The 26,398-nt window shown below is 44.4% G+C and overlaps 2 protein-coding genes across 7 annotated transcripts in view; one reads left to right on the forward strand and one right to left on the reverse strand.

The window, feature by feature from the left end:
* Positions 1–1,500, reverse strand: part of NXT2 (nuclear transport factor 2 like export factor 2) — a 72,386-nt gene extending 70,886 nt beyond the window's left edge. For 3 of the 4 annotated variants that reach the window (XM_054214239.1, XM_054214240.1, XM_054214237.1), the window contains exon 1: positions 1,100–1,498. The gene's annotated coding sequence lies outside the window, so the exon portion shown is untranslated. Of the gene's footprint in view, positions 1–1,099 lie in introns of all 4 variants that reach the window. The other variant, XM_054214241.1, reaches the window with a different exon arrangement.
* Positions 1,501–2,417: 917 nt separating this feature from the next.
* Positions 2,418–23,199, forward strand: IRS4 (insulin receptor substrate 4). Of its 3 annotated transcripts, XR_008468420.1 has the most exons (4): positions 2,418–5,949; positions 6,545–6,855; positions 19,817–19,904; positions 23,061–23,142. XR_008468420.1 is itself a non-coding variant. In XM_054214204.1 (2 exons), the coding sequence occupies exons 1-2, from the start codon at positions 2,463–2,465 to the stop codon at positions 23,063–23,065; spliced, it is 3,492 nt and encodes a 1,163-aa protein (XP_054070179.1). In that variant the 5' UTR covers positions 2,420–2,462; the 3' UTR covers positions 23,066–23,199. The 3 variants fall into 3 exon arrangements, 1 of the variants encoding a protein (XP_054070179.1); XR_008468421.1 differs by lacking the exon at positions 19,817–19,904 and having other exon boundaries at positions 23,061–23,197; XM_054214204.1 differs by lacking the exons at positions 6,545–6,855; positions 19,817–19,904 and having other exon boundaries at positions 2,420–5,949; positions 23,061–23,199.
* The last annotated feature ends 3,199 nt before the right edge of the window (positions 23,200–26,398 follow it).

The following is a 26,398-nucleotide window of genomic DNA, read 5'->3' on the forward strand; positions in this document are numbered from 1 at the left end:
ACATACAGAGACAGCTTATTCATAGCTACTGTCAAGCAAGCCTAGAGGCTGATGACTAAAAACACAAACACAAACAAAATAGAAAACCCAAGCCCTTTCTTTCAAATTGTTTCCTTTCTTCCTCCCACACGTATCCTTCAGCAACCAGCTGGAATAAGCATGCAATGAACACAGTTCACCTTGCTCTATAGTTTCAAGGCTTTTAATATATTTAAAATTTTAAAACCACTTTAAATTTTCATGTAAAAGTACAGAAAGAAATCCGAATTATGTATGGAAATGCCCAAGCAATCTCAGCTCCACCCAACCAACAGACCACATAGAAAAGAATGAAAAATAAAAGGAATACATCTTCAAAAACCAGTTTAATTCTACCAGGGACTATCAACAATATAATGCAATATAATTGTATAGCTATTGCAGGATAGCACTGCATGGCAGAATCGACGTTATTGGGGTGTTTGGTTATGTATTTTCATACTAACATGTCTGAATTTCTTTAAAAACTAAACTTAATCTCAGTTTCCTAGTGTTTATATAACTACATTTCTGTAGTTACAACTTATTCACTGTATTGCTGTAACACTTAGGAACTATAATCATGGACAAGAACATATTGTGTTGGATGCTGTGAAAACACAAAACAAGATTGCAGTTTAAACACATGAAGAGCAGGCAGCAAACACAGAGAATGGAAAAAGAAATAACAAGGCATTAACAATCAATATCGCAAGTACACGATTTGGTGTACCAGCTTCCAAATGGAGTTACTGGAGACTCCAAGATATCTTTTCCCACATCTGAGGGGCAGAATGAAAGAAAACACCAAGCTATTTATCCAGAAATTTAACAAGTGGGTGGTGGAAGTCGGTGTCAGGGATTGACAAGAGCTGCCATCTCAATAATGAATCATCGGTGAGGCTGACAAAAAACAACCTTGAACGCGAACCGAGTCCATCCTGCCTGGCTGAGGGAGAAGGGAGAGGTGGGGACAAGACACATGGACAAAGCCACTGAGTCTTTGCAGTTGTAGTATGGAAACAAAGGTTATTTTTACACTTATATAACTGATATACGTAAAGCCCTAACTTTAATGTACCTGTGGCAGGAGCACTCGTACTAAACACGCGAAGGCAGCACGGCCTGCGCGGAGCCGGGTGTGAGGGGAGCTGCCCCCGACCTAGGCCTGCGGATAGGTCACAGAACCTCCGCGCTCCCCTCGCAATTAAACCCCGCCATTAGGACGCCGGCAAAGGAATTAATTAACATCGTAAGACAGCGCGGCGGAGTCCTGCCGAGGGCCCGGCGCGGTTCCACCCGCCCCAGACATGGCGTCAGGGCCGCCGCTGCGCCCGCGGCCCGGCTGGACGGGGAGGGGGGCTCGACGGCCCCTCACCCGTCGTGTTTCCACCTAACACTCGGTGATGACGTCACCCGCCCCACAGGGGTGACGCAGGCCGCTCACGTGCCCAAACCGAGGCTGGCCAGCCCCGAACCGCCACAAGCGTCACGCGGCACCCGACTCCAACGGCCGCCCGCGCGCCGCCAGGTTGTTTACTCCCTGCGCCGCCGGGCGCGCCCGCTCACCCCTCCCGCCCTGCCGCCACCGCCCCGCGCGCTCGGCGGGCCCCGCCCAGCCTCCCCGCGGGCCAATCGGCTCTTCCCAAAGGCAGCCGGGCGAACGCAACGTCAGCCGGCAGCTCTCACCGGACGGGACTTTGCCGCCGATTGGCCAACGGGCCCGCCCGTCTCCCCAAGGCCCCGCCTTCCGTTTTACTCGCGCCGCCAAGCACGCACCGCCCCCCACCCTCGTCTCCCCGTCTCCCCCCCTTCCCCGCGGTGTGTGTGCGGCGCGGATTCGCTGGCGCCCCGGCCGCTCATCCCTCTCCGCCAGTCAGCGCCGGCCCCGCCTCCTTCCCCGCTCACCCCTCTCCAGCACAGGAAACACCCTGCCCCATCGCCGCCAGCCCGGGGCCGCCGCCGCCTTCCATTGGCTCGCCGCGCTGCCCATCCGCCATAGCCCCTCCTCCCCGGGACGGTACGCCGCGAGGCCCGCCCTCCACCACCTGATTGGCTCCTTGTGGACTGACCGCCGTTTCCTATTGGCTCCTCCCGCCGCCACTCCAGCCGGCTCCCCGCTGCCCCCCTTCGCCCCGCCGGCTCCGCCCCACCACCGGCCGGGGCCCGCCCCCGCCGCCCGCCCGCCCCTCCGCGGGGTCACGTGATGTTTTCGCCGTGGTGCCGCCGAGGCCGCCTGCGTGAGTGCGAGTAGCCGGCGGGAGGGCGCGGGCGGGGGGCGCGCAGGCAGGCACCGCCCGGCACCGCCCGCTCCCCATGCGCGGCCCGCTCCCCCGCTGAGGGCGGATTCCCGCTGTCCGCCCACCCCCTCCCTCCCCCCTCCCCCCCCCCCCCCATCCCCGTACCCCTTCCCCGGGCGCTCCGGACCCTGCCTGGCCCCTAAGATGGCGAGTGGGATGAATGGCCCGGGCGGCGGCGGCGCGGCGGCCGGGGCCGGCGAGGAGGAGCCGGTGGCCCGCCACACGGGAGGCGGAGCCGCGCCTCAGCAGGAGCCCGGCGTGCCGGCGGGCGAGGGGGAGCCGGCGGCGGGCGAGGGCGGCCGCTGCCCGTCCCCTCAGCCCCACCACCTGCTGCTGCTACTGCGGCGCTCGCCCAGCGCCTCCCTCTGCCCGGCGCCGGAGGCCTCCCCCGCCGCCGGCCGCCCCGCGAGCCGAGGCGGGCAGCCCCCCCCGGCGGGCCGCGGCCTCCCCCCGTTCGCCGCCGGCGAGGACGTGAGGAAGTGCGGCTACCTGCGGAAGCAGAAGCACGGGCACAAGCGGTACTTCGTCCTGCGGGCCGAGAGCCACCTGGCCCCCGCCCGGCTGGAGTACTACGACAGCGAGAAGAAGTTCAAGAGCAGCTTGCGGGCGGCGGGGGCCGGCGGCGGGGCGGCCTCCCTCTGCTGCCCCCCGCCGAAGCGGGTCATCCCCCTCTACCAGTGCTTCACCGTCAGCCGGCGGGCGGACGCCAAGCACAAGCACATCATCGCCTTGTACACCAAGGACGAGTACTTCGCCATGCTGGCGGAGAACGAGGCCGAGCAGGAGGCCTGGTACCAGGCGATCAGTGAGCTCATGAGCCAGAGCAAGAGGGGCTTCCTGGAGCAGGAGGACCACGCTGATCAGCAGGTGGACGAGGATGACGAGCACTATGGGGCCGCCCTCAGGCCCGGCACCGTCTTCAAGGAAGTATGGCAGGTCAACGTTAAACCCAAAGGGCTGGGACAAACGAAAAACCTTACTGGAGTATATAGGTTGTGCCTCTCCAGCAAGGCCATCCACCTTGTCAAGCTCAACTCGGAGGTGCCCTCCGTCCACTTGCAGCTAATGAATATTCGCCGCTGCGGGCACTCGGAGAACTTCTTCTTCATCGAAGTGGGCAGATCTGCCTCCATTGGACCTGGGGAACTCTGGATGCAAGTGGATGACTCGGTGGTTGCCCAGAATATGCATGAGACTTTTCTGGAGACCATGAAAGCTTTAAAGGCCTTTGCAGAGTTCAGGCCCCGGAGCAAGAGCCAGTCTTCTGGTGGCGGTAGCGGTACCAATCCTATCTCCTTCATCACCACTAGGAGGCACTTGGGCAACCTGCCCCCCAGCCAGACGGGCTTGCAGAGGAGATCTAGAACTGAGAGCGTTGCTGGGGGGACTCCTCCTACCACCAAGAGCAGCAACTCCTATCGTTTCAGAACATCCAGCGAAGGAGAAGGAACCATGACTAGACCTTTCAGGTCAGTGACTGGGAGTCTGATCCACCTGAATACTGCGAGGATGAATTTGGGCCGGCAAGAAGGGAGCGGAAGGTATGTGAGAGCCGCTTTCAGCTCATCTTATCACACCAGGTCTGCTTCGCTGCCTGTTTCTCATTTTCCCTCCACTACAAGTCCCATCAGTGTTTCTTCCAGTAGTGGCCATGGCTCTGCTTCGGACATGTTGACCAGGCCATCTAGCTCATCTGTTTGTGGTTCCCCAAGTGATGGGGGATTTATTTCTTCTGATGAATATGGCTCCAGCCCTGGAGACTTCAGGTACTTTCGGGTCAGGAGTAATACACCGGATTCCCTGGGAAACACACCGCCTATCAGAGAGGAGAACTGTCTGAGTGAGTACATGTCCATGAGTAAGCAACAGGCAGATGATGGCTCAAGAGATGATTATATGGAGGCTGACAAGTGTCTCAGGAAAAGAACTTACTCTCTAACAAAACCAACTTCTGTAGCAGTGCAGCAGAAGATGACACAAACTACAGCTTTGTTAGATGAAGATTCTGCAGGAAATCAAGGACGATTACTTTACTCTGAAACACCAAAATTGAAAGATAACCATGAATCAGAGTACAGTGATGCTAACCTTGATTCCGTATGTAACCAAAGTAGGAGTAAAGCCAGGGATGATGGCTACATGCCAATGATGCCAGGAGTCGCATCTTCTCTGTCCAGCAACAGCGATTATTTGCCAATGACTCCTAAAAGTGTGTCTGTTCCAAAACAGATTAACAATTCATGGTCACCGTCTCAGGTTGACTCCAGAGGATATATGATGATGTTTCCAAAGGCTAGCTCTTCACCTGTACGAAGTCCTTTAACTGGATTTATTTCTAAAGGGAGTAATGAGAAGATCATAAACAATGAGTATATGGATATGTCACCTGGTAATTCAGCTCCAAAGCACCCCAGTGATTCAAATTATATTCACACTGCTTCTGTTTCCAAAGGTTTCAGTTCGTATTTTTCTTTGCCCCGAAGCTTTAAGGCGTTATCAGGACAAAATGGTGACAACAGTGAATATGTTCCAATGTCTTCACCTGGAAAACTCTTGTATGGTGGACCAGAAAATGTAAAAGGGGTCAACAGTGAGGCTCTGGCTAATGGCATCTCTAAATCGCCGGCGGTGAAAGGTTCAGAGGATGCACTTGGGCAGAACAGGGCTACCAGGCCCACAAGACTCCCCCTAGGTACAAGAGGGAGTAATACTATCCCAAGGATGTATGATCGTACAGTTCCACCTGAGCCAGCGAGTCCCGGTGAATATATAAATATCGATTTTAATGAAAAGGCAAGTAATACACCATATTCCTTATCTGCAGAAGGATCGCCGTCATCTCTAGGCTCAAGTAGCGACCACAGACAGTCCCCGCTTTCTGATTATATGAGTGTTGACTTGGATGTACAGTCACCGAAAGTAGCAAAGGAACTGTCCAACTCTCTAACAGATATTTCAATTTATGCAAGTTCCAGTATTCCTAGAAACCAACCAAATCCTGACTACGCTAGGCTTTCATTTGGTACTGCTTGTGTTAGCACCGCAAGCAACAGGACTGATGACTACACGGAGATGACGTTCAACATGGCAGCAACACCACCGCGGCCGTTTGCTGCCGAATCTGATGACGGTGTAAAGATCGATAGCCCTTCTTCCATAGTTAATAGGCTGTGCATTGTTGATCGATATGCTGGTAGCAGTAGCTTCTCTGTTCCCAGCTCTGAACCTCCTATGGGACCGAAAGTGATTCGAGCTGATCCTCAAGGCAGGAGGAGACACAGTTCTGAAACGTTCTCTTCTGCCGGGACTGTGACCACCTCCTTCTCCTCCTTCTTTACTGATAGTAGCAAAAGACACAGCTCTGCCTCATTTGACAATGTTTGGTTAAAACCAGATGAAAACATTTCTGATGGTCAGGAAAGCAAAATGTCCAGGGATACCTCAACTGGATTTCAGAACGGCTTAAACTACATCGCTCTGAATTTACGCGATGATCCTATAAGCTGTGAGGCGAGTACGACAGCGCCAACTTGCCATCTCCAAAATGGTACTTCAGGTTTGGACAGTGGAGCTTACGTAAGCATAGATTTCAGCAGATCCGATGGTCTGAAGTGTAACGCTGCGAGAAAAGGTTTGTAACTTTAAAAGCACTTTCCTTTCATGCTTGCTTAACTGTAGGATTAGGTCCTCCACCTAATACTAAAATGAAGTCTCTGGAGTGGGGTAAATGTTGTTTGTAATCTTCTCGTACAACCAGTCTTGTTGCAGCGCAGCATCCTAACTGCTGAACAGAGACGAAAGGGGACATGGTCCTTGGCCTAAAGGATTTATGTGACTCTTCTGGGCTGTTATCAAACTGTCATCTGCTTTGTTTTTTTTATAAAAGAATCTTGCTAGTATAAACATTAATCGTATTTTATATTGTGAATTCTTGTCCTGAGGTTATGGTAACTTTTTTTTTTCCCCCTTCACTTTTGTTTTCCTCTTCCCTTCTTATAACTAGATGACTCTTCACTTTTTTTTTTTTTTTTGGTGACCTTGATATTTTGTAATTTGTCATGGATAGGGAAGTCTGAAAATTGCTAAACTGGGTTCAGACATCCAGATTTGGGCATTAGATCGATTTCTTTCAATAAATGTGGATGAAATGGATGTTTTAGAGACTTTTATGTGCATTTATTTAGTTTAATCTTATGTGAACAGAACTCAAGTTTTTTCCCTTGAAGGTTTGGTGTGTGCTCCTTTGAACTCTGGTCTACAAAGTATCCCTGTATCCTGTGGAGGAGCCTTCTCCTGGTGGCTGGGCAGGGTGGTGGGGGGCTCCTCCAGCCCTTGCCCTCCACCTTCCAGGAGTGGTCCAAGGGCTTAGCAGAGCTGTAACCCTTCGCTGCTGTACAGAGGGATCTGCCTTTTGTGTGGTGGGTAGGGAATGCCTGGAATAGAGGCAGAGCAGGCTCTGAGGGGTGTCTCCCAGGTCTGAAACTTCCGACAGCAGGCTGCTAGGTTTCAAGTCATCTGTGGTGTCACCCAACTTAAGGTAACGTGTTGAGGTGTGCGTAAAAAATAAGGGTGTTGGAGGTGGGAAGGAAGAATATGTGAAAGAGGAGGGACGCTCCTATTAGGATGATAAGCTCTTTGCTCTCATGGTGGGAGCAAAAAATAGTACTGAGCTGTTGGTGGTATTATTGCATGTCCAGGCGCTGCATTGCACCGTAACTTTGGAAGTATAATCCTTATTTCGGTATTAGTGACCCACTGAACTCCTTATAGTAATTCACCCACTCGGGTAGCAAACTGTACGTGTTGGAAATGATGTTTTCCTCTCTTTGCAAATGTATGTGTAGTCAATAATTGATGAGTACTAAGAGGAAATATTTAATCGCTGTTGGACATTGATATTTGTCTACTTCTCTGTCAACAGAGAAAGCAGTAAAGGGGCAGGCTACTGCTAGCTTTTATATTTTTAATTGCAATCTTAAACACTGAAATGATAGGGTTTTTTTCTAGTTTTACTTTAAAACTAAGTGTCTAAAGGCAGAAGGTGTATTGCAGGAGCTTAAAATTTTGTAGCCTTCAATAGTGGAAGGTATAAGCCTGACTCAGCTCGCATGCCATTTGAAGTCTGGCAGCACTGCTTGGGGCTGCTCAGAAATGTGTGGTTTGCCTCAGTGGTTTTTTTTCCTCTGCTTTGTTTTGTTGGTTGGAATCAAATTTAGAAGACGTTGAAAGTTGCCAGTCCAAGAAGCGCTTACTTCCAAAGTTAGTCTTTCAGCACTTCAAAGATTTGTCTGCTAAGTCAAAGGCACACTGATTGCCGGAACTGATTTGTAGTTTGGGGGGTTTTTCCTTCTTTTTTTTCTTTGTTTAGGTTTTTTCTTTCTCTTTTTTTTTTTTTTTTAAAAAAAAAAGCACCCCCAAAGACAGCAGAGTTCCTATTTGATCTTATTCCCCTCATATGATTACAATCAGTGTTATAAAGTAAAATTTCTTACAAAATGGAGGGAAAAAGCCCAACAGATTATTTCCTTTCAGCTGTACTGTAAATATTACGATTAAAAATATTTTTCAAGAGCTAGTGTGTCTAGAAATAGTGCTTATGTGAAACATTTTGCTTACTGCTGCTACAGCAAAATATCTACAGCCCTGTGCTTTGGGCTTTCCCCCTCTCTATTACAAGCTGCAGAGGGGCAGGAGACTTACAGCTGCTGATTTTGCTGTGAATTGACGTTTTCTGGAAATGAAACATGCATTAAAATGAAGTGAAAGAAACTCTGTGTTAAAACCATAGGCACTGGCAGGAAATTAGGTATGAGAATAGTAAGAGCTTAGGTTGGTGGTTTTTTTCTAGTCCTAAAAAACCCCGCAGAATTATAAAACACTGCTCCAAAACAAGGCCTAACAGTTTTCTATAAACACAGCATAAAATATTTCTGGTATATAGTAGGAGGGCAGGTGGGGTGTTGACATTGTTCACTTGTAGGTGGCTCGTGGAGGGGTGAACAGATTTCGGAATAGTCCAGGCTAAAAGTAGCTTGCCAGGCTTGAATACAGTGGTGCAAATTGGGGGAGTATATCCGTTTCTTAGGAATGACTTTAAATTCTTGTTTGTAAAGATACCAGTTCTCCTTCACGCACTAAATTGTGTCTCTGAGCTATAGCAAGCATAATTTTAGAAGTCTGTATTTAAACAGCTTATCAGTTTCTACTGCCATAAAGCTTTTATTTTAGTATTTAAAAAGTTTTTCTGTAGTTCAGAAAATCCCTTTCACATTCTATTGTGAATAGTGAAAATAAAGCTTCACTCTTAAACCTGAGGAGGTGTAGTGTGCCTATGTGTAATTGAGATTTTTATTACTTCTGGAGACTTTTAGCAGAACTGAGTGCTGTCTTTTCTTTCCCTCTACGTCCCACTCTTTCGGTCTCTTTGCCTGAAAAATGCTCTGTGGTTAAATCCGTTCTTAAGAAAAATGTTTAGCAGATGTGTTTACCCTTTCTTTACTGCCTAGAGCGGATCTATCCCGTATTTATTAAATACTATCAGGTAGAGAACTTTTATCTCTTCTTCCTCAATTGTAGTTTTACTGGAAGGAAAACACTTCTCAACCTCGGGTTGTTTGCTTTTCTGTTTTGTTTTTGTTTGCTTAAGTGGAATACAGTGTTCTGTGAGTCAGCTGCGCTCTCTTAACTGCTGAGGGTGGGAGAGTGACTTCCAATGCATCACTGCCCCCTCATTGTAATTCCCGAACTACTTCTGGTTCAGGTTCACTGATGTGAATCCAACTTTTTTTTTTTTTTCCTCTCTCCTCCATTCATGACATAGATGGAGGAGGGGGAGGGCACTGACTTGAAATGGTAAATAAGCCTGACCTGTTATTAAACTTTTATTTTAGGTTTAGGCAAAATTGAGCTCAGGTTTTACGTTGATAATGATGATGATATAAAGAATATAAGGTTCTGACTTCCAATGCTCGAAGTTTAAAGAGGTCATTAGCAAAACAGTTTCATCACAAAATTGTTACACAATATTGAAGCAAGCGGTTTGCAGTTTTGATTACATGAATCTGAGTCATGAAATTTTGTGCTAGGAGTACAGAACACTAAAGCTACTTCAAACAGGGCTTAGCTAATGTATACCTTGTTATTGGACCTGGTAGAAACTGAGGAGGATAATGAGAATGGGGCGTTAGTAAACTGCATAATGGGTCCTGTATAATGCAAGTTTCTTCAGACTTAATTAGAAATATTAAACCTGCAAAGATACCCCAAAACCAAAACAGACTGTTCAGAGTAAATGTAATGTTCAGTTTAATACCAGCCCACCTATTTTACACCCACTCTTTAATCTTACCTCTACCTGACATTCTAACACTATGGTAAGATATTATTTCAGAAGTTCTCTAAAGTGCAGGATTATAATTTAAATGTTCCTCACCTTTTTAATCTCCCCTGTGCTAGCCCAGGCGAGAGTGTTGTGGACATTTCGGGGAGCTGAGAGGAAGGAAAACAAGTACAGCTGTAAAGCAAAACCTGTGTTCCAAGTTGTCCAGATCCTTTATGGAAACTTGCATATTTCAAATGCAAAATCTTGAAGAATGTAACAAACAATATACACTCTGAGAAACTCAGAAGCTGGAAGTTTTAGCTGTTACTAATATAGTAAATTACAGTGTACGGGATCCCAGGCAAATAACTGCCCCTTTTGGTTTCAGACTAGTGGTTTTTAAATGTTTGCTTGAGACTGAGGCTGTGTTGTATCGGCAGAAGACTGAAGGCATGGGCCCATGTGAAAATAGCTCGCAGAACCCTAGTGAAGCACAGCCGAACGCTGCTGCTTGTCCTACATCTTTGAAGTAATGCCGGGATAATAATTCTTAAAAAAAAATACAGCAAACAAACCCAAACCATTTTAATCGTGCTGTAACAGATGCCACTTTAACAGTCTTGAGTGACTTACAGCTATGCTTAAAAATACCCAGGGTAACTTTCTCAAGTAGTATATGAGCTGCTGAAGGCAGAACAGATTTTTGCCGTGCAGCGTGGGAGTGAGCTAATTATGACATATTTGACCAAGAATCAGTTGGGTTTTACTTGTGCTTGGGTGAGAAACTGAGACAAGAATGTTCCCCTGCCATTGAGAGAGAACGCTTACTTTAGTCAGTGTTGAAATACTTTAGGGAATCAGCTTTCCAGACCCTAAATCCATAGTTGCAGCTATGGTCGTATGTGTCTCTCTTGGAAGTCTGAAACTTTCTGCCTGTAGGTGAAAGCACCGCTGCAGGGGGCTCTGGGTGTAATCTGGTACCGGTTCAAACTGCCTTTTTCTTTTATTATTTTTGTAAGTCTTTTGGTGAAATCTTAAATGTGCTATTTTAACTTTCCCTCTAAAACTTCACATTTTCCCGTCCTGCCTTCATGTCCGTCCCTTGTGGCTTTGGGTGGCAGGTGGGAGTAGCGGAAGGTGTGGGTGCTCACCCAGTCCTTCCAGTGTCTGTGTTCCAGCCCAGGAGTACTAGGGTGGTTTGTCACTTCCTATTTCTTAGGGGCTTTTTGTATGTCTGGTGGCATGTTAGCAGTAGGTAGAGTGTGTTTGGTTTTTTTTCTTTTTTCTCTGCATACACTCATTTTTTTTATGAAAGGACCTTTAAGTTTTCTTCATATTCATCACTGGGGGGAGGGTCTATACCTTGAGGTTTTGGATGGTTCTAAAAAGAGCTTACAGTACTGTGTTGTACCTTGGTGCCTGTTTGTGTGCTCTGTTTGTGGATCTGTGGCGCTCCCAAAAACATGCTGAATGGTGTCCAGTATGTTGATTGCCCTAACAAGTTTGTTTTTCTGATCCGAAGCGGGAAACAAACTCTACAATTTTATTTTAAGAACTGTTGTGATCAAATGTGGCATTCTTCAACTCAAAGGAAAATGGAGTGATAAAACTAAAAGGCAGGTGAGAGAGAGAGAGTCAAGCTTTCTGGAGCCTGGGGATGTATTATTACTGCTGTTTTGTCCTAAAAATGCAGCATTATCTTATGACTCATCCTTAAATGGTATGTAATGACTTGGCTGGAGAGCTGTCCTATGGCTCACCCTTTCTTGTGACTTTTTTTCGCGTTTAGCTTTTGCATATTAACAACAATCCAATGATCGAGTTGCAGTGTTGTCTTGCAGGTTAAAGCAATGGCTGTTCGAGTTTTAATCGAGCCCTGCATCTCCATAAAGGTCACTCAGCTTAGGGACGGTTACGATTTAGTTGAGAACCTATAGGGATTTGTGACATACTTGAGGGCAGTGGGGAGACAAAGGTAAGTGAGCCTGACTCATCAAAAGCATTTTGGAGGTGTTGCTGAGTATCTTATCTAAAGGATCTTGAGCATGTAAGTGTTTGGATTTGTGGAGATTTTGCTTCAGGTGTAGCATTACCCCAAGAGCAGCAGTGTACTACAGTGTTAGCAAGAATTTTCTGCCCTGGTTAAGTAATGAGCTGTATCTTCAGGGGCAAAGGTTGCGTATTTCAAAACATTATTTTTCTGTTAATTTATCTGTATGGCCGGATGCTGACAATTCAGACTGCTTCTGTGTGTGCTGTGTGCCAGTGATTAGTGAGTTAAGTGTAAGGTCTAATCTTTTTTTAATCTTCTGAGAAGAAAGGGTTTTTGAAAGAGACGGCTTATGCTGAAATTAATACAGTTGAGGTTTGGCTATAATTCCAAGGTGATGATATAATTTAATGTGACTCAAGAAAATTGAAAACTTTTAAATTGCTACTAGAAGATGAATAGTGCTTGTGTTTGCTCTATAGCATATGTATATTATGAACATATATAAATATCAAATTGAATTATTATTTAGGGCATAAAATAGGTAAGAATAGTGTTTCCTTTTTGCTGGGGCATGAAAGGCTCATAAATATGCTACCTGCATGGAGAAAGGTTTCCCTTTTAGTATTACAGGATTTTGTGGAATGACTGAGGATACCAAAATGTTTGTTGTTTTTTTTCTTTTTCTGAAAATGATGGGAAATAATACCAAAAGGTGTGCAAGAAACCTGGTAAAATTTGCTTCTAAATTTGAGGCACTAATGAATGATACCCTCCTTCCACAGGGAATAGTGCGATTCTGTTCCCATACTCATGCCAAGCCAGCTTGCTTTATTGTTTATGGCTCTTGCTGAAGAGCTGCATTTGCAGTATAACTTTTTTTGGTGCTGGATAACCTGAGCCTGAGTCAGTTTTTGGAGAGTTCTTAGTGACAGTGAAGCAGATGCATCATTAGGTAACAGAACCTGTTGCATACTAGACCAAGAAAAACTATAAATGTGAGCCATGCGATATCTTATTTGTATGAAAACTCTGTTTAAGCTATTGACAGGCATTAGTGTTTCTGTAGTTATTGTGTCATTTAGACCTTCCCTGGTCTAAGTCACCAGAGCCTGTTTGTGGCTGGGTTGGCCAAGGACATTGTTCAGCACAAGGTGGATGCACGTAAAACTTCCATCAGTACAGATGAAGGAACGTGCTCTAAGTTCTGCAAGTCTAAAAGAATAAAGTTTCTTAAGTCTAAACCAATATGGCTTAAGGGGCCAAAAAGATGCTGTTTGCTGTATGGAATTTTTTTGTATTAGTCTGCTAGAAAAAATTGTAAGCTGTTTGGGTTTTCAGTAGTAACATCCACTGTTCAAACTTACAGAATATTTGCTTTTTGTTCCATGAGACGCTTTGGGAGGTATTTGCCATCTATGTTTAATTCTGTGGTGTTTTTGGGGGGTGGGTGGGTCTTCTGTTTGTTTCTAGAACAAGGTGTTTTTAAGTTGCAGCTTATGGTGAACAGGAAATCAGTTAGAAATGAGTTGGAAAAAATGAACAGATTTGATCTTGAGGTCATTTGGACAACATTGCAACAGTGAGGCTGGTAACAAGAACTTGTCGCTCCAGACGCCATCTCTACTCGTTGCAGAACCTGAACAGGTAGGCAGGACGGAGGTGCCCTCTACCCTGCTGCAAATGTAAATGTGTTGGTCCCCATCTGAAGGAGCTTACAATTTAAAAGATGAAACTAAAGAGATGGATGAAACTTAATGTGCTGGGGTGGAGAGTCTGATAAAGATCAAGGCTGCTGCCATTGGCAGAGTGAAGATAAGAGTCGGCCTCGCAGAGAGATAAAAGGCTCCTGGAGCGCGGTTGCAGGAGAGGAAGCTGGTAGAGGCACTTGGAAGGGAGCGATGGAAGGTAGTGAGCTATAAATACAGTGGTTGTAATGGTTTAAATGACTTGAAAAGAATGAGGTAAATGTCAGAACACTGGCCAGGATATTAATCTTGGTAAGAGGAATGTGGGCCAACATGTATCTCCAAGTTAGGAGCATGTCCCAGTGTTTACTTCTCCCTTTTAGATGTGGAATGTGATGATTTATTTTTTTTCCTTTTTTCTTTCTGTAGGTTTTCCTGCAGTCTTGTGGCTGATAGGTTTGGTGCAAGCAGAGGTGCAGGAATGCATACAGGAGCCTAGCATCACCCTGTGCAGCATCCCATGGCAGCTAATGTCCCATGGACCTGCATCCTCTGTTCTTTATGAGACTTGGCTCCAGAAGCAGCGAGGGTGATGGTGCTGCCTTGGCGTTACTACTGGTTCCTTCTTGTTTTTGCAGGGGCTTTTTAGGTGGCATCTCTGGGACGCAGGCGATGTTCTAGCGTTGGGGAGGAGGCAGCAGCATGGCTTGGGAGATACATTCACCTCTAGGGTTTGTAACCAGCGTGTTGAGCATTTGGAGTCCAGCTCTGAACAGAGAGGTCTAATGGCACCCACTCACAGCTGCGGCGGTGCTTTGGCTGCTTGAGAGCAGGCTGTGGAAGCTGGAGTGCAAAAGGATAGCTTTGACGGGAGAAAGTGATTTTATTTCTGTGTCGGTGGATCAGGTTGAACAGACACCAGTGGTTGTGGGTGAGTCTGGAAGTGGTGGCAGCAGCCAGGCTTGATTTGCTGTTGACAGTGTAAGTGATTGAAATATTAATGCTGATGTGTTCCACAAGGTAAACACTTAAACAAGAGTTGCACACTGTTGATTAAAACTTGTCTGTGTGTAGACACAGTTCAGCTCTGTCCTTCGTGAGCTCCTGAGCTGCTCTGGGAAGCTGAAGGCCCTATCCTTGGCTCTTGTGCATGTGCTGTGATTTGAGAAGACCTCACTTCACGCACGCAGTGCAATCTGAACCCGCATAAGCCAGGGGCCTGGGTATCCTCATGTTAATGCAGACTCAATAATGTGATAATTCGAAAATGTTAAAAATTGATGTGTGCCGCTGCTGTGTGTGGTAGCAGATAGTGGCTGATAGCAAAGATTTTATTTATTTTTTTGTGCAGGCACGCGTAGGCATGTAGTGACTTTTTGCCTTTGACAGTTGCTTATGGCAGTAGAGGTGAAAGAAAAAGGCAGTGCTGGATGTGTTCAAATGTGGATGGCTAAAGTGGTTGGGAAGAGCAAAGGGATGAATTGGAACAGGTGAAACTTTCTGTAGAAAGGAAATATCGGGGAAGGTGACTTGAAGGGTGGGGAGCGGTTTCATTAGTCATGAGTGACACCGTCCTTTCTCTTAGTTGTTTATAATAGTTTTTCTCATTCAAACTGGAGACCTGTGCCTGCAAGCAGACACCGCCCAGCAGAGGAAGAGCAGGGCAGGCGTATATAAAACTTCCCCACAAACATTCACCCGGACTCTGATTTTTTTTTTTTTTTTTTTTTTTTTTTTTTTTCCCCCCCAGCTTGGGGGATTTCCTGAGCCTGATGCAGTTTGTCTGTTTTATAATCCTTTATGGATCTCTAATCCAAGTACTTTTCCAGTCTCTCTTTGATGCTGTGTAAACTCCCTGTATCCCCAGCAGCCTGCGGTCAGTCAGCACCCGCTGCGTGCAGGCCTCTCTCTATTTTGGACCCTGCTCCATACCAGCTTTGTCTGGCAGCCCCTCGTTTGTCTATTGGAAGAGATAACGAACCCTATCTTTTCTCTCCACGCCACTTTGAATTGTGTAGATGCTGTATCCTCTCCTGCCATACGCTTAGCCAGTGTGCTGTCAGTGGCTTCCTGTGCTGCACACAGCAGGGACCTGAGGTATAATATTTATTTTTTAATTTCCTGATACATCCTAATACTTCTCTGCAGGCTGAAGCGTCCCTGTTACCTGGCTGTTCCTCACTGTGAAGCTGTTTCATACCTTTCATGAGTTTTTCTGCACTACTTGGAAACTCTTCCAGTTATTCCAAGTCTTTTTTGGATGAGGGCACCAGAGCTGTGCGGGCTGTTTGGCCCCGCTGTTTGACACAGCTCTTTCCTTTCTTATTCACTTCCCAACAGTCCCTTAAGCTCCAGTTTGGGGCACAAGCACGGGCAGGAAATATATTCCTCCCTACCGGCACTTCAGGGCTCCTGACCTTTGTCACGAGAGCAGAGTGAACTGTGGCAGGTGGTATTGTCAGAAGCCACACAAACGACTATTTGATTTATTTTTTTTGGCTAAAATTTACCTAAGTTTTCTGCAGTTTAGGAGGTCAGTGGTTGTATCTTACACACTTGCCGTAAGAGTGTTTTTCAAAGCAGAACTTTTTTTCATTCTTCTGCAACATGAAAATCTGAAATTTTGAACTTGTGTGTTTTTAAGTGAATTTTTAGTATTGTCTCACTGTATTGCAATAGAAATTTAGTTTAAAAAACAAAACAACAACAAACAAAAAAAACCCCCAAAAAACCAAAAAAACGGAACTGAAAAAAACCCCAACAGCTCCTTGTCAAGCTGTCCGGTGCAGTTTGAGTTGGTGCGAGGGCCCTGCCAAAACTGTGCGCAGGTTTCCTAGTTCTAGGAATAGTATCAGTAAAAGAGATGAAATTAGGGAGTGTGCACGAGGCCTTCCTAGAAACAACACTACTGTTTGTTAAAACAGAAAAAGAAGCCCCTGTTGCAAGAGATAAGGCATTTTGGCAAAGTGAATAAAAATGATCTTAAAGCATGGGAGAGGTCTTTTAGCTCATGAAATTGCTAAGCACTAAGAATAATGGAACCACACTTTGAATTAACAACTGCGGATAAAGATTATTTGTAAGAGTAACTTTGTCTCCTAAATTTTAGAAATACAGCTTGAGGAGGAATACAGTTTACTGGGGTGTGTCGTTACCAGTCGCTGTGTTTATCCAATGAAAAGTGAGTCATGTAACAGGTTTTTTTAAAACAAGTTTTGCTTTTTTTGCTTGTGGAAAGTCAGTAAAATTATAGGTACAAAATACATTCGTTAGCTCAATTAGAGCATTGTTAGTTTGTTGTAGAATGAAGAACGTGCGTGGAATATGTGTTTAATGATAAATGTGTGTTTAAGGCACTTCCCAAACAAGGATGCCTGTCTGTGTCAGGGCCATGGTTGTGTTCCCCAGGTGCAGTGACTGTGTATGCAATGACCACAGCAAACATCACTGTTTTTCTGATTTGTATTTGTAAACTTGGTGTCTGGGTGTGCAAATTAAGAAGGAATTCTACTTTTCTCAAATAACACCACATGCCTCTAGCAAGGTCTAAAGCTGTGCCATTAAAAGAACTTGAAGAAATAGGACGATGATGTAGGATAGTAACTATGTATCTGGTGAGACTGGGGGGGAAATCTCACTAATTTGTGAAGAATGTGTTTGGGCAAGTTACCTCCCTCCCCACCCGCCCCGACCTGCGTGCCATGTGAAAGGCTTGAAATGTAATACGCTGCAGTCCTCCTGCCCCGTCCCACTGGCGCGAGCAAAATGCTTTTGGACACACACGTTGTGTCCCGAGGTTGTGCTGGGATCTGGCGCTTTCCTGAACAACAGGAATATTGTGTGGCCATGCGCGCAAGAAACACTAGGGCTGTTCTGCCGCTTCTGATCTGCCTAAGTCGGATTAATTCCGATTTCCTCCTAACCTGAAGTTCAGGAAATGGAGAACTTCAGTAGCGTTCTCCAGAAAGCATTTAACTCTCTTAGTCTTTGACGTGGATATTTTAATCATTTAGTTATCTTAAATTAATATCTTCTGTAAGCAAAGCTTTTATCCTTTTAGGAATCAGTTGCAGAATTATGTCAGTAAAAGCCTTTCCTGTAAAAACAGATATTATTTAGGATGGATTTCTTTGAGAGAATTAGAATATGTCTGCAATGTTCTTAAAACCTCTTGGTTTGTTTCAAAGTGGCCTGACTTGCATGACCTTAAAAATTCAGATGCAGGAAATGAAGTGTAAATTGGATATATTCTCCTCTGATACATTTTCAAATGGAACACGCTGGGTTTGCAATCTAATGAATTAAGACTAATCTAATCCTTTGCCCCTAAGTTTTATAAAACTATAAATTACTTTCGCATACAAAACTTGCAGAACGCTTTCTCAGTGTGTTCCTTAATTTCAAAGAAAACATTTTTGAGCAATGGCATACTGCCATCCTATTTTAAATATTTGCCCTCTTAGTTTCTCTTCTGCCCTTGTGATCCTTTTTGTCTGATTATTCCTCAGAAAGATTTGAACAGCTGTGCCTAGTTTTATAATCCGATCCTATCTTAAAACAATGAATTTAAATAGAATTGTGTAATGAAGAGAGCGTTGTTTCAATTTTCTAAACTTTGCTTATATATTTTGAGAGGTGATCTGTGAAAATGTTTGGATGCTTTCTGGACTCATTTTCCATATTAAATGTTCACAGGAAGTTGAATTTGTGTTCTCAGTATTCTGAAGCAGTAGAGCTCAATTTTGAGTAAAGGCTGAAGCTCTTCATGGAGCTGAAGTTGGAATAAACAGAAAAGCCCAGTGTAGGGTGCTATGAAAACTACTTAGAACAGTGTATTTCTAGGCTGCTTCGAAAGTGCAGAGGTTTTCTGAGTTCGGGTCTTAGCTGCTTGTTTTGTTGTAACCATCGGTTATCAGATATTTTTTTTTTTTGGGAGACTGAGCAGATTTTCTTGGAAGAGCTCATGACAGTCCAGGAACAGCAGCGTGTTTACACTGCAAGTGAAAGCTGTCTTCAAACTTGTCATGTCTGATCTGGCCACTGAGTTTCATTTGGTGGCATTTATGTTTTGAGAACTCCAAGGGACCGATGGGCTGCTTTGTGAGCATTGTTCCTCTCTTCCCAGCTCATTCACCTCTCATAATTTGTTTTCCTTTTGGAAGAGTTGTTTCATCCATTTCTCTGACAGCTTCCTTTACTGTTCCATCAGTGTTGAGTCAAATACATTTATGCGGTATCTCTAATGAAATGCTAATCTTTTTATTGTTGATCAGAAATTCTCGTATTTTTACTATTAATGTAGAAAATTGTTGGCTGATGAATCTTGAATTATGAAGACCAAAATAAGATCATCCAGCTTCACAGAAACTGTTGTTTTCATTGAGCACCTCACGTCCTCCCTTAGTTTACCTTCACCTACTGGCTAGTCAAAAGGTGGAAGAAGGTCAGATGTGGGAGAGAAGGGCCACCAAGGGGCTTAATGCATGACTGCTCTTGCAACCTCGCTAAATAAACCCAGGTCACTTCCTAAGGATTCCCATCCCTGGAGGTGTTCAAGGCCAGGCTGGATGGGGCTTTGAGCAACCTGGTCTAGTGGGAGGTGTCCCTGCCCAGGGCAGGGGGGTGGAACTGGGTCATCTGTAAGGTGCCTTCCAACTCTAACCATTCATGGTTCCTATGGCAAGGAACAGCAGAGGTGGAAATCCACAAATTAGCTCCGGGTATCAGCAGCACAACAGACATTGGCCTTGTTCTCACTTACACTAAACCCATTTTACACCGCTTTGGCTAATAACTGTTCCTGTGGAGTGCGTGCATGTGCGGTGCTTTCACACAGCTGGTGCAGGTCCCTGTGTATGAACAAAACTCGTGCTCTGTTGGCACCGAGGCTCCTGCTTGCTCCCTGTGGGCAGCTGTAGCACCAGAATGTGAGAGACAGTGCGGTGGGTGGTTCAGCACAGATCTTCTGGGAAGATGTGGTGGGGAAAACCACGTCAGCTGGAGCTCCTACAGCTTCACAGTTTGGAAATCAGTATCGGGGCTGGTGAGTGCAGAAACGGTCCCTGGCTCCGCTGGAGAACCCCCTCACCCCTGGATGCAGGCTCTGCTGGTTGTTACATGGGATTTCTTTGCTGCCTGGAGGCTGGTGGTGGGAGAGCTGTGGGCCTTTCTGGCTCTGGTCCTGCTGTAGCGAGGAATGGACTCCTCAGTGTTGCCCTCACGAATGGTGGTGACTGCAGATGCTTTGTGGGAGGGATCTTGCAAGACCTCACTCTCCTCTTAGACTTCAGAGGGAATTTTTTTTTCATGTGATCAAGTTTGATGAGTTTCTTTTTGCTTTTTCTATCTGATACTGATAATGCATTCACATATGTGTATATGTATATATCAGTTTATATCTGTATATGTAGACTGCTTGATGCTTTTATCCCCCAAAAGAGCTAATGACTCAGGGCATCAGCCAGCTGTACTGCTCCAACTGCAATATTGAATTTTTCAGCTTTTAAGAAGGGGATTAGAGAAATGGTGACAACCAATAACTCCATGTCTGAGACTCAAAGCTTCATGAGACTCTTATCAGCTTGTAGGTACATGTACAGGTGTTTACATGAAACTCCCTTATGTTTATTTACAATTCCCACAATTCTGTTTTAGCTTAAAAATGAAAGGGAAAGATGCTGAAGCATGGTTTGTAATCGTGGGGAGAGGACAGGGACAAATTAATGAGATCCTGTTTGACGAGCAGTTTCGGGAAGAGGGGATGCTGCATGGGGGTCCTGAGCTTGCCTTTGCGCCGGTGTAAAACTCTGTATTTGAGCCAGGACATCCAGAGAACATAGAAGCTGTAGTGAAGCTTAGTTGAGGATGCTTTCTCCTGGTTTCTTGTAAATTAATCTGTGTTAGTCTGGGCTCTGATTGGAGTTACCTGGTGAGCTTTAGACTTAGTTATCGTGCTACCTTTGAATTACACCAGGTTTGTTCAAAGAATCAAAGTTACAAGTTAAGCAGGTTTTGGGTTTTTTTGGCTCTTAAGCTCTTCCCCTTCCCCTCAAAGTATCTTAAATGTAATTTGGCGTAAGTTTATGAAAGTTTTCAAAAAGTTCTAGGTACAAATACCAAGTTCTGCCATGTGGGATTGTCTGATTCAAACAACTGGGCCTTTGCTCTTCAGAATGTTTTGGGGATGTGCTTGGGGAGATTAGAATAACTTGTCAAACAGCTTTCAGGTGTGCCTTGTGTGTTAGGTGTGGAGGAAAAATGTCCTGACAAAAGCAGAGACAGTTTTTGAAGTTCCTTTTATGTAAGCTTACAGGTCCACAGCAAGGAAAGGGTGGGGGGAAGCTGGTAAATGTTAATTTTTACCGAATATAAGTTTAATATAGAAGCTTTAACTGTTTTAATGTTTGACTTGCCTGCATTGTTGAGGTGTGATTCATTGCAAGCTGTGGTGCATATTTTCATCCTTTGGTACGACAATAAAATAATATTTTTCTAAAGAGGAAAACTATTTCAAAAATAATAGCTTCGCTTGGCTTTTGTGAAAACAAAGCCATCACTAACCACATCACGCTCTGTGTGTAACAAGCAATAGCTTTTTGTAGTGATCTTATGATGTCTGTGAAATAATACCAATGGAGATTCTTGAGTTGCTGGGTGTGTTTTGGCTGCCTCTTCCTTGAATTGTGAAAAACCGAGTTACTGTATTTTTGAAATCACTACGTATTTGAAAAATGAGACTCAGCCACCCAGACCTTGGTGTGGGTTGTGTAGGGATGAAAGGGAGTTTCCCTTGAAGCCGAAGGACCCTTCTGTGCTTCTGCGCTGCTTCCAGCCCTGCTGTGGGCTTTGCTGCTCTGTCTCCGGAGCCGTGGGCAGCCTTTGCGGAGGGCTGGGCTGGCCCCGGGCGGTGGCAGGGGCAGGGCTGCTTGGTGCAGCTGGGCTCAGCTTGGGGCTTGCTTTTCTTCCTTTCTTTTTTTTTTTTGAAGGGAGAGTGTTTTTATCCGGATGGAAATCCGAACTTCTCTAACTCAGGGTGGAGCTTGTGTGCACATACTGTATGATTGGGTATGTAAGTAAACATACAGGTTTGCATTATTATGCATAATGCGCAGCTTCTTCACATTGTCACATTTTCTTCAGCATGTTCCCATGGTAGGGGCAGTGAAGCACTGTGCTTTCTTTAGCAATGAAATTTATCTGACTTCCTTGCGAACCTCTGTGGGCAAGCTCCAGACCCCCTTCTTTTGTTGAGTGGGCCACGCTGCCATCAGCGTGGTTTGTAATGAAGTATTCCCCATACTGCAGCTCTTCTCAATGGTGGTGAGACAGCTTGTACTGTGTGGCTTCAAGGGGAAAAAGTAGACTACGCTTCTGTATTTGATGCTTTCTGAAGACTAAATCTCTTACGCTGGTGGTTGTTTCTCCATGAGAGCAACCTGCTGTTCCCTTCTTCCCTGTCCTGCCAGGAAGTGGATCCTGCAGGCACATACCTCAAACCTTGAAGAGAAGGTGACCAAAGGCTGTCTTTGGTGACAGCCTTTGTGACTGGCAGTGCCCTCAGTCTTGGCTGAGGGGACAAAAGTGGTGGAAGAGGAGTCTGGCAGGACTGGGAGACAGTGTAACCCATGATTTGTCTGATAAGTGTTCTGCCAGCCTGAAAATCAGTGTTCTGGCTGGCTCTGTTGGGAGCGGAAGGGGTTTTGTAGTGAGGTGAAAAGCGGATTTTTATACGCTCCTCAATTTGTGTTCCCACCGCTGCAGGAAGTGTTTGCATCCCCTTCATCAGTTTGCTCTGTGTCAGGAACCTTTTGAGGCACTCTCACCTTGGCGTGTCCATGGTTAATTGCAGAGCTGGTCTTCTGCTTTGAGATTGCCCTCTCTCCTATTTCCATTTCTGCCTTGTCACCCAACTGTATCTTCCTGCAATACAAGGTTTGGGGGTTTTTTTCCCCTCATTTTACCGAGCACTTTGTATTTTGTCTTTCCCAGTCAGTTTGAAGCCCCTGGTTTTTGCTGGCAGCAGTATAGATGGCTCTGCGGTAGCTTTGTGCTTTTGTACCGCGTGTGGCCTTTTAGTGAGACTTCCTTGAAAAAGGGAAAACTATACTCTGAGTTGTTTCTTGTCATAACTAAATTAAGCTTTTTCCTGAAAAGTTGAGGATGGGACACGCAGCTGTCCTGACTTTCCGCTCTTGTTTGAAGCTGGAGTTGTGGGGAGTATTTGTATTGCAGCTCTGCATCTGCTATGGATGGGAGAATGTTCACCTGCGTGAGCAGAGCTACTCTCCATCCATCCATCCATCCATTGCTGCACGCTTAGGAACAGGCTCTGCTCTGTGCATTGCTTGCCGCACGGAGAGGATCGAGATCTTGTTAAATGAAATATTGATAGGGAAATGGGTGCTGGGTGGTTGTTGGCTTTGATCCTCCCCAGGGCGCGTGGGCTGGCAGCATGGTGCTGGCTCCTGCCTGGCGAACGCGTGGCAGCTCTGTGGTGGCAGCGGCTCCTCGGTGCCTGCTGCAGACCTGCAGATCTTCCCCATGGCTCGGGTTTTCTTGAGGGGTATCGCCTGGTGGTGCCCCCTCCTGCTGAGAAGGACCCAAGTTCTGCATTCAGTAGCTGTCACTTCTGCACTGGATAAGCTCCATGTATTCTCCTCACTAGAAAACATTTTTTTCCAATATAACTTGCATTTAAAATGTCACTGACTTTTTTTTTTTTAATCTTTCCCCCTCCTTTCTAGACTGAGTGCATTGCCATGGAAACCATTGTTGGAAGAGAAGACTTTTCTGCTGGTAACTCCAGAAACTGTGTGGTGCTTTTGGAAGCAAAGCTCAGCTCCAGCCGGCTACTTTCATTTCCACCAGCACGGACATGGACACACATCCTTTTAATTAATTTTTTTCATAGACATCAGCTCTCTACAGTCGAATTAATTTGAATTGAGATTTTTTTCATAGCTGTGCTTTGGTGATGGAATTTGGTCTTTCATGTCCTATCTATTTGGGAGGCAGTGTGAATGCTAATAGAAGATCCCTGTGTGCCCCTTTCTTCCTCCTGTCTCTCCCATTAATTTTTTTTTTTTTAATTTATATTCTGAGAAGTCAAAGCTGGTTTCTGATTGTCTGTTTAACATGGGGTTTGCTTTTCTGGTACATTAACAAGTGGTTAGCTTAAAACATGTATTTTTTAGAAATATTTTGGCAGTTCAGGATTGTTTCAGGTGGCAGGAAGGAGGGAGGGAGAGGAGCATGTTGGCTTGAGGGGTGGATCCCACCGAACTGAACTGCTGGGAGAAGGACAGACCTCTTCTGCCTTTTTTTTTTTTTTTTAAGGTTTTGCTTTCATGGTACAAGAGGTATTTCTTGATCATAGGCTAGAATATTTTAAATCAAATGTCTGTCAGAGCTTAAACTGAATTTTTTTTCCGCTCAGAATTTTGGTATGTACAAAGTAGGATTAATGGGCTGGTTGTCTTGTAGGTTGTTTTTGTTCTTACCCTCAAGATCCTTGTTTATAAATACAAATTGTGTAAAATGAGGTTTTTGTTCATGCATTCAAATGGAGAACTGCAGAGTCGTATCCAGCGTTTGTGACTTCTGCATTATATCTGTCAGCTGTAGCTTTTTAAAGGGAAACCACCCTAATTGATCTTACTTTCAACCAAAGCCCCATTTTTAATTTGGGACTATTTTTGTTCTTTCTTCCTGGCATAATGGGGAAAAAAGTAAAATGTTGGCTCATAAATTGTCTTTATCCCACTTACAGAAATGCGAACAATGACTATTTGACATTTTTTTAAATAAGCCCTGATTTTTCTACAACTTAAGTGCTTCACTCTTGTACTGAATTATTTTTTTTTGGTTGAAATGAATTTAGATTTTTAACACCGCTATGAACTTAAAGAGCATGACACTAGTCGTTGGTACATGCGATGTCTAACAGAAGGCACTGACGATTAATAAAGGGTTTAGAAGTGGTACACAAATCCTCATGCTGTACTGCACCACACAGCTGGTAATCCTCTACTTTGTATATTGTACAACTCATTTGTCAGGCTGCCTCGCCTCTAACGTACAACCTTTCAATTGCTCGTACAGTTTGTATAACAAATTAGACACTGTCAACTTGGATTGTTCGGTGATGTGTACCCAAATCTATTTTTGAGTAGTATTAAAATGTACATGTCACTAAAATACAAAGACTTATTTTTTGGGAAACATGGTACCAATCAGTTTACGCAGTGTCTAGTGACAGGAAAAACTGTTGCTACAGGGTTTAAAAGCACAGATCTGTTTTTGATTCTGGAAGAGAATTTTAAGTTGGTACAGTTACTTGTTGCTGCTAAACATACACTAATTAAAAATATGACCACTCTTACAGACCATGATACTGTCTTGCCATACAGCTTTTGTTTGGTCTCGTAAATTAATAATGCAATATGTAGACAGCTTTTTATAAAGCTTTACATTTTTTCTAAGAAATCAAAATTTGGATGACGATAGTTCTAAACATTTAATGTGAAAGGAAAAGGTTGTTTTAAAGAAATTTGTTACATACTTATTTCATATTAGATCCCTGAGGCTGCCATTGTACAATATACAGCACTGATTTAATAAATGCTGAATAAATAAGTAAATGGGTAACCTCAAGTATAGTGGTACAAATACTAATAGGTACGGCATAATAAATATGCAATCTTTTTGAATCTTTTAGTTTACAGCAACTAATTTATTCAGTATTGTGCTGGAAGAACATTTTCAGATGATGTAAAACATATCACTATATATACTACCTTCCAGCTACCCGTTTATGCTGCTGTATAGTACAAAAATACCAATGATAGAACAATGTTTGTCCTGTAAATTTAATTTGATATTGGACAGTTATTGTCTGTACAAACTAAAACATATATGGTTGAAACTGTTCATTATATTTGCTATTTCTGCTTCACAGATCTGTTTTAAAGTTGAGCTGATTGATCTGGCTTTGTCTTCCATTGTAAATATTGTTATGTTGTTTTCTTTGTAAAACACATCGCGTTTGCGGTTTTGGGAGACTGGCTTGAAGCTCTGTATAGTGTTTATATTTATCTGACTTGGCTTTCCATAGAGCTACTTGCAGTAAATACGTGTTCATGTAGCTCCGTGTCTGGGTTTTATTTTTAAACAAGCTTTTGGGTTTTTTCTGTCAGAAGTGCATTTCCTCCTGCGGCGGCTGCTTTCTTCTTAAAGTGGCTTTGTCACCCCGTGTCCCTGAAGATTTGGAGAAGCTTTTAGCATGTTTCAGGGGAGTGATTCCCGGCCTCTAGTTTTCTCTGCCACTTAGTGTAAAAGGTAACATACAGCAAAACACCCAGAAGTCTTTCTTTGTCATAGATTCATAGTGCTGGTAAACAACTGAGTTTCTGAATGAAAAAGAAAAATAAAATCAATGCCTGATACTTTCTGCTTTAAATGCAGAATACTCTGGCAATTTTTTGTTTATAACTTTGTCCGTGACTGGGTATGGAAGTTTCAGGATCAAAAAGTGCTACTCCTGCTTAGCAGTATAGTATCAAACAGGTTCCTGTCTTCAGAGCTCAGGGAAGAAGGGAACAAGTATGGCTTGTACTGTAAGTAAGTTTGCAGGAATACTTTGGTTTTGTATTAAATAGGTCTCAGTATGTAAAACCAAAAACCCGTATAGATATCTCATTATTTCAGGTCATGCACCCACTTGTAAAACAACTGAACTTAAGTCGGAAAAATATCAACAAAATATAGTACCTTTGCAAACTCCTTGCTGACATGAAGGATACGTCAAAAATTCTGTTAGAAAGAGGTTTTATCCATAGATGTGAGTGCACATGATCTCCATAAACACGGGTGATTACTGTGAAATGTCTTAGACTTTCCAAAAATACCTGATTTAATTCTTACCCTGTTACTCAGTGCATTAAAACAAGTCCCTGTAAAAGTCAAGTTTGCTCTAAGAACAGGATTTTCCTCAAATAAACCAGCGCCCTTACCCAGGGCCTCATTTTATAGCACGTCGCCTGTGTTGGGAAGAAAACAGTGCTGCTCATACATGGCAGAAACA

The sequence above is a fragment of the Rissa tridactyla genome, chromosome 9, assembly GCF_028500815.1.
Source record: "Rissa tridactyla isolate bRisTri1 chromosome 9, bRisTri1.patW.cur.20221130, whole genome shotgun sequence".
NCBI classification, from domain to species: Eukaryota; Metazoa; Chordata; class Aves; order Charadriiformes; family Laridae; genus Rissa; species Rissa tridactyla.